Source organism: Ictalurus punctatus, chromosome 9 (assembly GCF_001660625.3).
Source record: "Ictalurus punctatus breed USDA103 chromosome 9, Coco_2.0, whole genome shotgun sequence".
Lineage (NCBI taxonomy): Eukaryota > Metazoa > Chordata > Actinopteri > Siluriformes > Ictaluridae > Ictalurus > Ictalurus punctatus.
Window position 1 is genome coordinate 31,527,704 of NC_030424.2, and position 15,000 is coordinate 31,542,703.

General features: G+C 40.8%; 1 protein-coding gene across 2 annotated transcripts in view; it reads right to left on the reverse strand.

Moving 5' to 3' along the window:
* ltbp1 (latent transforming growth factor beta binding protein 1) overlaps positions 1-15,000 on the reverse strand; it is a 59,214-nt gene that overhangs the window by 29,925 nt on the left and 14,289 nt on the right. For both annotated transcript variants that reach the window (XM_053682504.1, XM_053682503.1), the window contains exons 3-4: positions 12,296-12,596; positions 513-676 (exon numbers count right to left, since the gene is read on the reverse strand). In XM_053682504.1, coding sequence (XP_053538479.1) covers positions 513-676; positions 12,296-12,596 — 465 coding nt within the window. The remainder of the gene's footprint in view (positions 1-512; positions 677-12,295; positions 12,597-15,000) is intronic.

A 15,000-nucleotide genomic window follows, 5' to 3' on the forward strand; every position in this document is an offset into this window, starting at 1 on the left:
AGTAAGGGTGGAGTACTGACTGTAGCGGGTGGAGTAAGGGTGGAGTACTGACTGTGCAGCGGGTGGAGTAAGGGTGGAGTACTGACTGTAGCGGGTGGAGTAAGGGTGGAGTACTGACTGTGTAGCGGGTGGAGTAAGGGTGGAGTACTGACTGTGTAGTGGGTGGACTGAAGGTGGAGTACTGACTGTAGCGGGTGGAGTAAGGGTGGAGTACTGACTGTGCAGCAGGTGGAGTAAGGGTGGAGTACTGACTGTAGCGGGTGGAGTAAGGGTGGAGTACTGACTGTAGCGGGTGGAGTAAGGGTGGAGTACTGACTGTGTAGCGGGTGGAGTAAGGGTGGAGTACTGACTGTAGCGGGTGGGGTAAGGGTGGAGTACTGACTGTGTAGCGGGTGGAGTGCAGGTGGAGTACTGACTGTAGCGGGTGGAGTAAGGGTGGAGTACTGACTGTAGCGGGTGGAGTAAGGGTGGAGTACTGACTGTAGCGGGTGGAGTAAGGGTGGAGTACTGACCGTGTAGTGAGTGGTGTCCGGCACTCAGAGGGATGCTGCGCTCAGGTGTGTATCCTGCTCCGTGCAGCTGAGTGTGTGTGTTGTGTGTGGGATAAAACTTTGGCTTGATCACAAACTTCTGGCTTTTTCCCTGTTGCATGTTTATGGAGACAGGATGCTGTACACTGTGGGGGGAAACACACACACACACACACACAGACACACACACACACACACACACATTAATAATTTATATTTATGCGTCTGTGTGTTTTCATGCTCACTTCCTGCAATGAGGCCTTATGGGAAGCTCACAGGTGTGAACATGAAGCAGTGTGTGGTAGAGGAAATTACCCCCCCACCCCACCCCCACCCCACACACACACACACACACACACACACTCATTAACATCATTACTAAGAAAGTGCTATCTCACACACACACACACACACACACACACACACACACACTCTCTCTCACACACACACACACACACTCAAAGCGTGACTACATTTGGAACAACCGCTGAAAGTCTGATGAGAAACACACACACAAACACACACACACTCAGTGTGTATTTAGCATTCACTAATGTCTTCAGGTACCTTCATGTGTGATGGAGAGTAATTATCATCCACTAAGATCTGAAACAGCTGCAGGAAAAGAAATAAACGTTCTGATTTATTAAAAGCACATTTAAGCACAGCCAAAGGAAGAAAGGAAGAAAAGGAGAGAAAGATTAAAGCTGCAAGCAGCATTTTCGGGGGCCAAGCACCCACACTCGGTGAGCCACACTTTCACAGATGTGCTACGATTGTTGCATAAGCAATCAAGATTTTGAATATCAGAGTTCCTTTTGTTTACAAAGGTCTCAAGATGCCAAATTTGGTGAAGATTGGGCAAAATCTGGAGGAGGAGGAGGAGGAGGAGGAGGTGGAGCAAAAATGGCATTTAGATGTAAGCATTTTTACCAGTAGGTGGTGCTGTCACAAAATTTGTTGCATAGCCTCAGATCATGGTCCTGAAGACTTTTGTTATAATAAGAATGTGACTGTGAGATGAGGAATGAAGAATGAAGTGGGTGTAGGCAAGTGAGAGTCTGTAACCAGGACGACGTATTTCCTAGAGGGCGAGACAGTGTGTGTGTGTTGTACGAGTGTTTGAGGCGAGGGCGAGTAATTAAACGATATTACTGACTCTTACTGATGGAGACGGCGTAATTCTCCGTCAGTCTGACGGAGCCACGTTCTTTCCACATCGGTAAAACCCTCAAAACTCTCACAAACTCCACCCACTTCTGCATGAATATGCATCACCCACAGACCACTACTAATGAGCTGCTTCTGTAGCAAGACACGCCCCCAGGGGTGGGGCATCTACACTGTACAGAGGATTTCATTGGACGAACACAAAAAAATCGATTTCCAAGAAATGAGGAACAATAAAATTAAAATCTCAGTTATATTATTTACATATGTAAATATATGTAAATATATGTGAATATATGTGAATAGATATGCAGACATAACAAAAACGGTCTGAAACACTGAGTCTGATTTCAGCGGCACTTTAAAATCTGACAGTCAGAGAACATAGCCACTGGAACCTGATATGAATCTGAGTCTGTGTATGTAAACACCCCTCAGCTGGTGTGTGTGTGTGTGTGTGTGTCCTCTCAGCTGTGTGTATTATGGCGCTCGGCTTGGCTCGGGAATGAAAGCACTCTGTAGGAATGGAGGAAAGAAAGAATGTCTGTATATATGCGTGTGTGTGTGTGTGTGTGTGTGTGTGTGTGTGTGTGTGTGTGTTTAAAGGTCAAGTGTTCTGGCGCGTGTTAGCACTTTTTTACCGTCGCCTCAGGAAGCTAAAATCATAACAGAGCTCAGCGTTTGGAAAAGGAATCTTTCAGAACTCATTTAAGGAGCTGCTCGAAACCCGAGAACAGATACGAAAACAAACTTAATCGCTCGCACGATTCGAGACGTATACACATTATTTATTTAATATTTCACTTATAAAATAATAAATAAATGTCTGGTGCAGAAATAAAAGGGGAGACACAGTAGCTACGCTCACATGCACACTAAGCAGCGTGGAAACTTCAACTAATAAACGTTTAAATTGTTTAAATATTAAACATAAAATAATAATTTAACAAACATCTCAGTGGAAATAAGATCGCTTTACGTACACGCCGAAATTCTTTCGATCCGTGGAGAATGCGTTCAATAAAAAACAAATAATCCGAATGTTTGTGTAGATTTGATTTGTGTTTGTTAGACCAAAATGGCCGCCACAAACCAGCAGTAAAAGGCGGGCTAATACACTGCTCTAATCCTGAGTAGCCTAAAGGACACGTGTGAAGCAGATGTAAAGGGATGTGTGTAACATATACAACGTGACCAAAAGTATGTTCACCCCTGACCATCACAGTCATGTGGGGATTTTGGGCGTGGCTGTGGGGATTTTGGGGGCGTGGCTGTGGGGATTTGTGTTCATTCAGCTACGAGAGTGTTAGTGAGGTTGAGGTCAGGCGCTGATGGTGATGTAAGGAGACTCCAGTTCCAGTTCATCCCAAAGGTGATGAGTCAGTGGCGTTGAGGTCAGGGATCTGTGTAGGTCACCGTGTAGGTTGTGTAGGTTCTTCTACCTTCTTCCCACCTTCACACACCACGTCTTCATGGAGCTGGCTTTGTGCACAGGGGCGTCGTCATGCTGGAACAGTGTTTGGGTTCCTCTTAGTTCCAGTGAAGGGAAACTGTAACGCTACAGCGTACAGAGACGCTCTACACAACCGTGTGCTTCAGACTTTGTGGTAACAGTTTGGAGAAGAAACACACACACGTAGATGTAAAGGGACGTGTGTACCGTAGACAGGTGTTTGAGTCGACACACCTGTCTCAGTCGGGTCTAGCTGTAAACAGACCGTGTAACACACACCATGAACCCAATCCTGCGTCTCCCAGACACAAAAATAAGACGGAGTCTATTTCAGATAACTCTGGAAACCGGAGTCTGTTTACATCTGTGTGTGTGTGTGTGTGTGTGTGTGTGTAGTACATGGAAATCAGTGTGTCAGGGGATGGAGAAATTAGTTTCCTCAGATTACTCCAGCCTCCAGACTCAGTTACTCTTCATGAACATCGCTCCAAAAACGGAGTGTTTTGATTGGCTGAGAACGGTAGAGAGAAGAAAACAAGAAAAAGAAAGAAAAAGAATCACAAACGCCGTCAGACAGAATTCTTTAAAAGCACCCGGTGGGAGAACGTCTGTAAAAACGACCTGTTCCGGTGGGAAATGTTTTCAGTACGTTGTGTGTGTGTGTGTGTGTGTGTGTGTGTGTGTGTGTATTAGACTTTACAGTCAGAAAAACATGGGGGAAAAACTAGTCCCAGTGTTATTTTCCAGGGCTTGTGGTGAGATAAGGGTGAGAAAACAGACCTCACAGATATCCAGTGCTAAATAAAAGTCCAGTATTCTGCTCAGTGCCACGATTCGGTTATGCGACAACTCGCTAAGCTAAAAAGAATTAGCTAATATAATATAATATAATATAATATAATATAATATAATAACACACCGCGAGCTAGTTAGCGAGTTAAGTGCATTAATACAGACTAATGAAAAACAAGTTCGCGATTCTCTTCTAATAACGTTTCTAATCGTGTCTGTGACATTGATGAAAAGTACCTTTCGTATTCCAGAGTCTGAAAAGAAGACCTTCAGTAGTTTCGCTCACGCTAATTAAGGCTGACTCACAAACGGCACGTCTCGTGGGAGGAGACGTGATTCACAACGACCAGCCAGGGCTACAGTTACAGCATCGATCACATCAGCATTACGGCGCGTGAAGTTTAAACACACACAACAAATAAAAACTCCTGTAAAAGTCAATAAGAAGTAAGATGTCAGTTTATGTAATATTTAAGGAAGGAGTCTCCAGTGTCAGCACTTTGAAACAGTCGAAGCGTGAAGCTGCGACTTTTCCCACATCTTCAGGACAAAAGGGTTTTTGCAGAGAGACAGAAATAAGAGAGGGATGATGAGGGAACGAGTGTTTATCGCTCCTATAGCGTACGTGACGACAGGAACTAACCTGCACAACATTAAATGTAACTATAAATGGATAAAAAGTATGACCTGTTGCTCTTTAATAAATTAAAAGCTGTAATTGTTGGTAAAATATTCCTATAACAAATGTTAGTCTGTAAGTGTAATATATCCTTATATACTGTATACCCGAATATATACAGTACTGTGCAAAAGTATTGGCACAGTACTGTATATACCAAAGTACTGTATATATACCTTTTTTCAGTACAAACTTTGTTATAGATTTTTTATTGTCGAGTCAGTACAAAAACATTTTAGATTTCCAAATATTAGTTTTCCAGGACAAAATGAAATATTACAGAAAAATGTTTGTATGTCAGTAAAGCAGAAAGCATCACATTATATAAAAGACAAAAAAAACCCCAGAATGAACGCTGCTGGGTTTCGCTGCAAAAACAAGACGCGAGTGCGACAGTCAGTCTCCAGAAGAACCGTGACTGGTTCTGCAACATGTAATAACAATCAGTGTCAGGGTCTTGGCAATCTTCTTATAGCCTAGGCCAGTGCTTTTCAAAGTGGGGGCCGCAAGGGTGCGCCTGGGAGGCCTCAACAATTTGGTGTGAAAAATAAATAAATACATGATTTTCACTTTCTCACTCTCTCACACACACACACACACACACACACACACACACACACACACACACACACACACACAATCAATTCCTAATGTAATGTAAAGATGTAAGATGTAATTATTAATAATAAAAAAGGGGATATATTCAGAAGTCTGTATTTTTAATGTGTTTTAAAGACATCTTGCAAAAGGGGGGCTTCGGTCACATGTCAATGCCATTTGGGGGACCTCACCCTGGAAACATTTGGGAACCCCTGTCCTAGGCCATCTTTATGTAGAGCAACAATTCTTTTTTCAGATCCTCAGAGAGTTCTTTGCCATGAGGTGCCATGTTGAACTTCCAGTGACCAGTATGAGGGAGTGTGAGAGCGATGACACCAAATTTAACACACCTGCTCCCCATTCACACCTGAGACCTTGTAACACTAACAAGTCACATGACCCCGGGGAGGGAAAATGGCTAATTGGGCCCAATCTGGACATTTTCACTTAGGGGTGTACTCACTATTGTTGCCAGCGGTTTAGACATTAATGTCTGTGTGTTGAGTTATTTTGAGGGGACGGCACATTGACACTGTTACACAAGCTGTACACTCACTACTTTACACTGTAGCACAGTGACATTCCTTCAGTGTGTCACATGAAAAGATTTCATCACATATTTACACAAATGTGAGGGGTGCACTCACTTCTGTGAGATACTGTATATATATATATATATATATATATATATATCCTTAAAGAAGTGTATACTGTAATAACACCAGTGTCCTCTGTCCCTCAGCGTTTTTTATCTGTAGCTGGGATAAACAAGATAAACAAGCGGCTGGATAAAGAAGGTGAATAATTACAGGGGTGTGACGAGGATCTGAGTGACACTTCAAAGTGAAAACAAAGTACAGTGAGGACGTGAACTCTAGTTCGGATGGATGAAATATGCAGGTGTGTAAGGAGAGAACATGAGACAGGACACACACACACACACACACACACACACACACACACACACACACAAAATGAGACTGTCACTCATGCTGATCTTAAACCAAGATAAAGAGAATAAAACAGAGCACATGATCTTTAAAAGCATGTAACTGAAAATTCTGTAAAGAATAAAACACTCCGGGATGTTCCGTTACAGGGAAATAATCAACAACGATGTGGTGTGAAGCGGCCCAGCGTCAGGATTTTCCTACTCCATCGCATACCAAAGTGTTTCATTACTCTTATTTATATATATATATATATATACACACCACAGAAACCAAACACCACTGCTTTATTTCATTCTTCTCAGATTCAAAAGGTTAAAGGTTAACGACACCTTTCACTGAAAGAGGATTAATGCTTCATTACATCACCTCTTCTGTTCTCCCAAAGGTCCACTTTCCCTGTGCTGAGGTCAAAGGTCAATGTGCAACCTTTAACACACTCCGGTGAGGACGGTGGAGAATCGCTCACATTTGTTTTAATCGGGTTTAATGGTGTCATATTTACCTCTGGGGTTTATTCGTGTAATGCAATTTCATTTATTCACGAAATTTGTGATAAAAACATCTTTAAACTCTGAATTAAATTCTTCTTCCTCCATTGCATCTCTTCTGATCTGTGAGCTTGTTTGATTTTCACACACTTTTGGCCTCTTCTGAAACAAACTAAACAAGTAGTATTTTTTTAACTCGTTAGAGAGACCAGTACTTTGGGAAGAAAGGTCACTCTTGCGAGCCGCCCTGGAAACGCTGGAAATTCAACACCAGTCCCAGTTAACAGGTTGGATCGTTGTGGATCAACAGCATGACCATAGACACCACATCAACTTATTATTATTAACCAAAGACTTGCAGCATGCTGTTCCTCCAACAACCTCACCCACAACGCCCTGAAGACCAAAGAGCTCATTGCGGACTTCTGGAAATCTAAAATCGGCAGACACGCTCCCATCTACTGTACATCAATGGGACTGAAGTAGAGTACGTCTCCAGCTTCCAGTTCCTGGGTGACCATATCGCTGAGGATCTGTCCTAGCACCATAATAATTCAATTCTAGGTACAATCGTTACTTCCTGAGGAGACTTCCTGAGATCTTTTCCCATCACTGCAACATCGAGAACATCCTGACCTACTCTGTTACAGTGTGGTATGGCAGCTCCACGGTGTTTGAAAAAAAAAACACCACCCAACACATCATTGGTGCCCAACTACCAGCCATTGAACATCTTCACCACACTACATAGAGCACTCAAGCCTCCTCCCATCCCAGTCACACTAACTGTTCAACCTCCTTCCTTCCAGGAGGAGATACAGGAACACCCACACCAGATCCTGCAGGTTCTTCCAGCTTCTTCCCCACAACCGTTACCCTTCTGAACTCTACAGAGTTACATACTGCCGCTTTAACAGTACAAAATCAAATCAATTCAATTCAGTTTTATTTGTATAGCGCTTTAAACAATGGGCATTGTCACAAAGCAGCGTTAAATGTGTGAATGTATCTCTAATGAGCAGCCTGAGACGATATGAGGAAGAAACCTTGAGAGGAACCAGATTTAGAAGGGAACCCGTCCTCATCTGGGTGACACCGGATAGTGCGATTATAAATAAATACACCCCTTCTATAAAAGTGCTAATACTACATGCATTAGTAAATAGTGCAGTCGTGTAAGCAGGAAATTCATCACAGTTTCTACATGAAGTCTGTTTTGTTGAACTTCTCCACTGTTCACTGATGGAGACTTTCTCTGATGGAGCTCTTTTTTTTTCAGCATCTGAGAGTGATTCATTGCTGCTGAAAGATTGGAGGAACAAAAAGAAAAAAAAGAAAGTGAAATTAGCTTTCGAGGACGCAGATCTGGTAACAATTAGGTTCGAGAAAACCGCCCGGTCCTCTGAGAGCACGCACATCATTAACGTCCGCTTAAAAAATCGCTCATCAATAATCACCGGGCCGAGAAATGTTCCTGGAAAGTCCGAGGCACTTCGTCATGGCGAGAGCTTCGGGATTACATTCAGGTGAAAAGTGAAATCTGGATGCACTCACTTCACCCCGATGACTCATCACCACGCAGCGCAGATCTGAAACTATTTCTAATAAACACTAAAGACACTCCTGACACTAGTGCACTACGTAGGGACACTCGAGACACAAAGCTGCCCTGAAACCACCGGTCACTAATAATAAACAAGTCAAAAATATCTGATGTCATGCATTCGGCTGCCAGGGTTTATGACTGAACACCTCACAGTCCAAAAACTGCTTTCATTTCATCATCCAGCAAACACGCATACTGACTCCATCATACAATCATTCCTCATTCAATCATTCAATCATTCCTCATTCAATCATTCCTCATTCAATCATTCCTCATTCAATCATTCAATCATTCCTCATTCAATCATTCAATCATTCCTCATTCAATCATTCCTCATTCAATCATACAATCATTCAATCATTCCTCATTCAATCATTCAATCATTCCTCATTCAATCATTCAATCATTCAATCATTCCTCATTCAATCATTCAATCATTCCTCATTCAATCATTCCTCATTCAATCATTCCTCATTCAATCATTCAATCATTCCTCATTCAATCATTCCTCATTCAATCATTCAATCATACAATCATTCCTCATTCAATCATTCCTCATTCAATCATTCAATCATTCAATCATTCCTCATTCAATCATTCAATCATTCCTCATACAATCATTCCTCATACAATCATTCCTCATTCAATCATTCCTCATTCAATCATTCCTCATACAATCATTCCTCATTCAATCATTCAATCATTCCTCATACAATCATTCAATCATTCCTCATACAATCATTCAATCATTCCTCATACAATCATTCAATCATTCCTCATACAATCATTCCTCATTCAATCATTCCTCATTCAATCATTCCTCATTCAATCATTCAATCATTCCTCATTCAATCATTCAATCATTCCATCATTCCTCATTCAATCATTCAATCATTCAATCATTCCATCATTCCTCATACAATCATTCAATCATTCAATCATTCAATCATTCCTCATTCAATCATTCAATCATTCAATCATTCAGTCATTCCTCATACAATCATTCAATCATTCCTCATTCAATCATTCAATCATTCCTCATACAATCATTCCTCATACAATCATTCCTCATACAATCATTCCTCATACAATCATTCAATCATTCAATCATTCAATCATTCCTCATTCAATCATTCAATCATTCAATCATTCAATCATTCCTCATTCAATCATTCCTCATTCAATCATTCAATCATTCAATCATTCAGTCATTCCTCATACAATCATTCCTCATTCAATCATTCAATCATTCCTCATTCAATCATTCAATCATTCCTCATTCAATCATTCAATCATTCAGTCATTCCTCATACAATCATTCCTCATTCAATCATTCAATCATTCCTCATTCAATCATTCAATCATTCCTCATTCAATCATTCAATCATTCAATCATTCAGTCATTCCTCATACAATCATTCCTCATTCAATCATTCAATCATTCCTCATTCAATCATTCAATCATTCCTCATTCAATCATTCAATCATTCAGTCATTCCTCATACAATCATTCCTCATACAATCATTCAATCATTCCTCATTCAATCATTCAATCATTCCTCATTCAATCATTCCTCATTCAATCATTCCTCATTCAATCATTCCTCATTCAATCATTCAATCATTCAATCATTCAATCATTCCTCATTCAATCATTCAATCATTCAATCATTCCTCATTCCTCATTCAATCATTCAATCATTCCTCATTCAATCATTCCTCATTCAATCATTCAATCATTCAATCATTCAATCATTCCTCATTCAATCATTCAATCATTCAATCATTCCTCATACAATCATTCAATCATTCCTCATTCAATCATTCAATCATTCCTCATTCAATCATTCAATCATTCCTCATTCAATCATTCAATCATTCAATCATTCCTCATACAATCATTCAATCATTCAATCATTCCTCATTCAATCATTCAATCATTCAGTCATTCCTCATACAATCATTCCTCATTCAATCATTCAATCATTCAATCATTCCTCATTCAATCATTCAATCATTCCTCATTCAATCATTCAATCATTCCTCATTCAATCATTCCTCATTCAATCATTCAATCATTCCTCATTCAATCATTCCTCATTCAATCATTCCTCATTCAATCATTCAGTCATTCCTCATTCAATCATTCAATCATTCAATCATTCCTCATTCAATCATTCAATCATTCCTCATTCAATCATTCAATCATTCCTCATTCAATCATTCAATCATTCCTCATTCAATCATTCCTCATTCAATCATTCCTCATTCAATCAATCATTCAATCATTCCTCATTCAATCATTCAATCATTCCTCATTCAATGATTCCTCATTCAATCATTCAATCATTCAGTCATTCCTCATTCAATCATTCAATCATTCCTCATTCAATGATTCCTCATTCAATCATTCAATCGTTCAATCATTCCTCATTCAATCATTCAATCATTCCTCATTCAATCATTCCTCATTCAGTCATTCCTCATTCAATCATTACTCATTCAATCATTCCTCATTCAATCATTCCTCGCTCAATCATTCAATCATTCCTCATTCAATCATTCCTCATTCAATCATTCCTCATTCAATCATTCAATCATTCCTCATTCAATCATTCCTCATTCAATCATTCCTCATTCAATCATTCAGTCATTCCTCATTCAATCATTCAATCATTCCTCATTCAATCATTCCTCATTCAATCATTCCTCATTCAATCATTCAGTCATTCCTCATTCAATCATTCAATCATTCCTCATTCAATCATTCCTCATTCAATCATTCCTCATTCAATCATTCAGTCATTCCTCATTCAATCATTCAATCATTCCTCATTCAATCATTCCTCATTCAATCATTCCTCATTCAATCATTCAGTCATTCCTCATTCAATCATTCAATCATTCCTCATTCAATGATTCCTCATTCAATCATTCAATCATTCAGTCATTCCTCATTCAATGATTCCTCATTCAATCATTCAATCATTCCTCATTCAGTCATTCCTCATTCAATCATTCAATCATTCCTCATTCAGTCATTCCTCGCTCAATCATTCAATCATTCCTCATTCAGTCATTCCTCGCTCAATCATTCAATCATTCCTCATTCAGTCATTCCTTGCTCAATCAATCCTCATTCAGTCATTCAATAATTCAATCATTCCTCATTCAATCATTCAGTCATTCCTCATTCCTCAATCATTCCTCATTCAATCATTCCTCATTCAGTCATTCCTCATTCAATCATTCAGTCATTCCTCATTCCTCAATCATTCCTCATTCAATCGTTCAATCATGTCCAAAACAGCCTGAGCACTGACAAAAAAAAAATATCTAGGAATCCAGGGCTATATATGAGAAAGGGGATTTTGTCACGGTGAAGAGATTTTGTTCTGGAATTTTCTTTGTTTTCTTTTAGACAAAGAGGTTTATAAATAAAAACAAAAAATAAAGAGAGGAAAAACTAACATTTAGAGATTCAGTGCTAATCAGCTAGTGAAAGCTAACATAGAGAGTAATAGCTAAGTCAGCTAGTGAAAGCTAAGGTAGCCAGTAATCACTAATTCAGCTACTGAAGCTAGCATAGCAAATAAAAGCTAACTCCACTAGCGAAAGGTAACATAGCAAGTAAAAACTAAGATAGAGCGTGAAACCTAAGATAGCAAGTGAAGGTTAACATAGCGAAAGCTAGCACAGCAAGTAAAAGCTAACTCAGCTTGTGAAATCAAATCTAGAATTGAAAGTAGACCTTTTTTAAAAAAAAAAAAAAAAAAAAAAAAGACCCTTGGCTACGATACACAGACCGCACTTTAATGGTCCTAGATAAATGTATGTAGCATCTCCATTGTAGCCTGAAAATGATCACTGTGTACATGATCCTGATAAAAGAAATGTATTCAGATAAAACTCTCATTTGGAATTATATGCTAATAGCACGTTTTTCCCTGAAACCGGTATTTTCCAATACTGTTTTTTTTTTTTCAACAAATCAATTTTTAAAAAAAAAACTTGCAGTACTTACTGTTGCTGAAAGGGGATTGGCTGTTGGCTGTTGGGTGCCGACTTCATGGTCAGGGTCATGTGTGTCATTTTAGTGTTGGGTAGAGGATATGATGCAGGTCCTTGTGGGAAAACTTGCTGAGGAATCGGACGCTGCGGCACAAGGGTGTGTCCGTTACCGTGTCCGTTAACTGGACCAGATGGATGAGAGGAAGTGGGCAGTGTGGTTTGCTCACATAATTTCCCTTTCGATCCAGGTTTACACACACACATCTGTGGCCTAAGGCACATGCCGCCATTTTGGCATTTAGGAAGACAGTTGGCTGGAAAAGAGAAAGAGAAATAAGAAACATCAGTATCAGGCAGGAATCATTTAGGGACTAAGGTCAAAACCCCAAGGAACGGAAACCCTTAATCTGCTTCCTTTGTACTATCTACAGTACAAAGTCTGGATGCCTGGTGACTATAAAAGTGCAAAGTGGGTGGAGCTAATCTGGGGTAAAACTTGCATCAGCTCCAACTTGACCAATTCAATTCAATTCAATTCAATTGTATTTGTATAGCGCTTTTTACAATAGACATTGTCTCAAAGCAGCTTTACAGAAATATCAACACGGTATACAGATATTAAAGGTGTGAATTTATCCCAACTGAGCAAGCCACTGAGTGGCGACGGTGGCAAGGAAAAACTCCCTAAGATGTTTTAAGAGGAAGAAACCTTGAGAGGAACCCGACTCAGAAGGGAACCCATCCTCATCTGGGTAATCACAAAGCTGAAGTCACTCATCCCTCCTGCACAGCCTTTATGAAAACGCTGCTATGGTTCTCTATAAACACCAGAAAACCATGTGGGATCGTGAGAATCATCACTTTTTAAAACGTTGTTATATAGTCATCATTTCCTGGAACCTTCTCACCAGGTCTTTCCCCTGTGATGACTGAACCACCGCTGTCCAGTCCAATTAGCACCACAGGGAGCATTCTGTGCATAAGAAGGTCAGTAGATTGTTTCAGTTTAGATTGTTGGGTGATATGACTTTGAACAAAAACCTAGGTTCAACCACAAGTTCACTCCGGAGTCATTTGGCCACCATGAGTCATCAGAAAGAGTGGGGGGAATGCATGCCTCAGTGATAGGCTCACCTTGCATGCATTTCCCCCACTCTTCTTGATGACGCAAGGTCTTATAAGCTGGGACTCCTTTACATGGTTAAGATCCCATGCTGGGTTCTTGGGGAAGCATGGTGGACAAAGGTGCCTTGCTCCATTCAGAAAGGCTGTGACCAATTTCTGAGCCCCCAGCAAGACAGAATCCATGGTGCTGTGACAGGCTGGAATTACCACCTTCACCATGTACTTGGACTTTCTGCTATCTATTATTCACTTTAAGAACTGAGCAGAGCACTGAATCTAGATGATGAATCACGCGATTTGTGGAACAGTTTTCTCCTGAGAACATATAAGGACTATGTAGGACGAGGACCTGGCAGAGGGTGCCAAATCATTCCGCCCAATTGGGACAAAGATCTATTCAGGAAGGAAGCAGCCAAGGCATTCCATCCACTAGTGAGCACAGCAGTGGAATTCCTCTTAGGCCACTTTGGGGCAACAAGAAGGATACTGTAGGTTGATTTCTGAATTCTGTTTAATATGGGCAGCTTCAGCAAGAGAGGCAGAAGACAGTGAGACTGGTCCCCATAAGGGAGAACCACAGTTGCCAGTCAGTCAATTTGGAATTGACAAAGTGGAACTGTGTCCTACCAAACTTTTCCCAGATCTGGGACACCACTTTAGGGTTTAGATGCTGTGTGCTATGTCTCAACAGTATGTCCACTGAATCACTGTGCCATCCCGGCAAGTGAGGTAGTCTAACCATTGATGGGTCCACCTTAAGAGTTTCTGTGCAAGGCAGAGAGCACCATCCATCCTCATTCACCCTGCTGAATGATTTATCTAACTGATGCAACATTGTCTGAATAATGCATCTCAGATGCATTAAGGATAATTAGAGGGCTACAAAGACTGCCTCAGTCCCAGCTGGTTGATGTATTCTACTCTGACAACATGGCTCCACACAACTCCTGTGAACCTCTGGCACCACACTGCTTCTCAGTATTGAAGCAGGCATTCATGGTGACCGTCGGTGACAAAGGGCACAAAACTAGAACAAGAAGAAGCCTTTTTTTGTCACATATATATTACAACATAATGAAATTCTTTTTTCACATATCCCAGCTTGTTGGGAAGTTGGGGCCAGAGCACAGGATCAACCATGATACGGCGCCCCTGGAGCAGATAGGGTCAGTTTGGCAGTGCTGGGGCTTGAACCCCCCGTCCTTCTGATCAGTAACCCAAAGCCTTAACCACTGAGCCACCACTGCCGTAAGCTGAATAGAACACCTTGTTCTGAACCAAAGGCTCTACTCTTTTTATTGCACTTCTGTCCAAGAGGGAACACAGCGGCTTGAAGAGGTCTGAAAGTGTTGGACCCCTGCCAAAGGACCCACTGGTCTGATGTACTCACTGTCCAATGAGAAATGTTTTCAGCTGTAAAACCTCCGGACGGAAGTCTCCGTCCTTCATGGGTGGGTTCTACGGGACTCGGGTTTCTAGTTTCTAAGACCTGTTCTCTTCTACCCAGGGCTTTGAGTGCAGGACCAAAACAGCGACCCTGGCATAAACTAACCTTAAGGAGCGTAGACACTGTGTGATTCTATAACTGTGTGG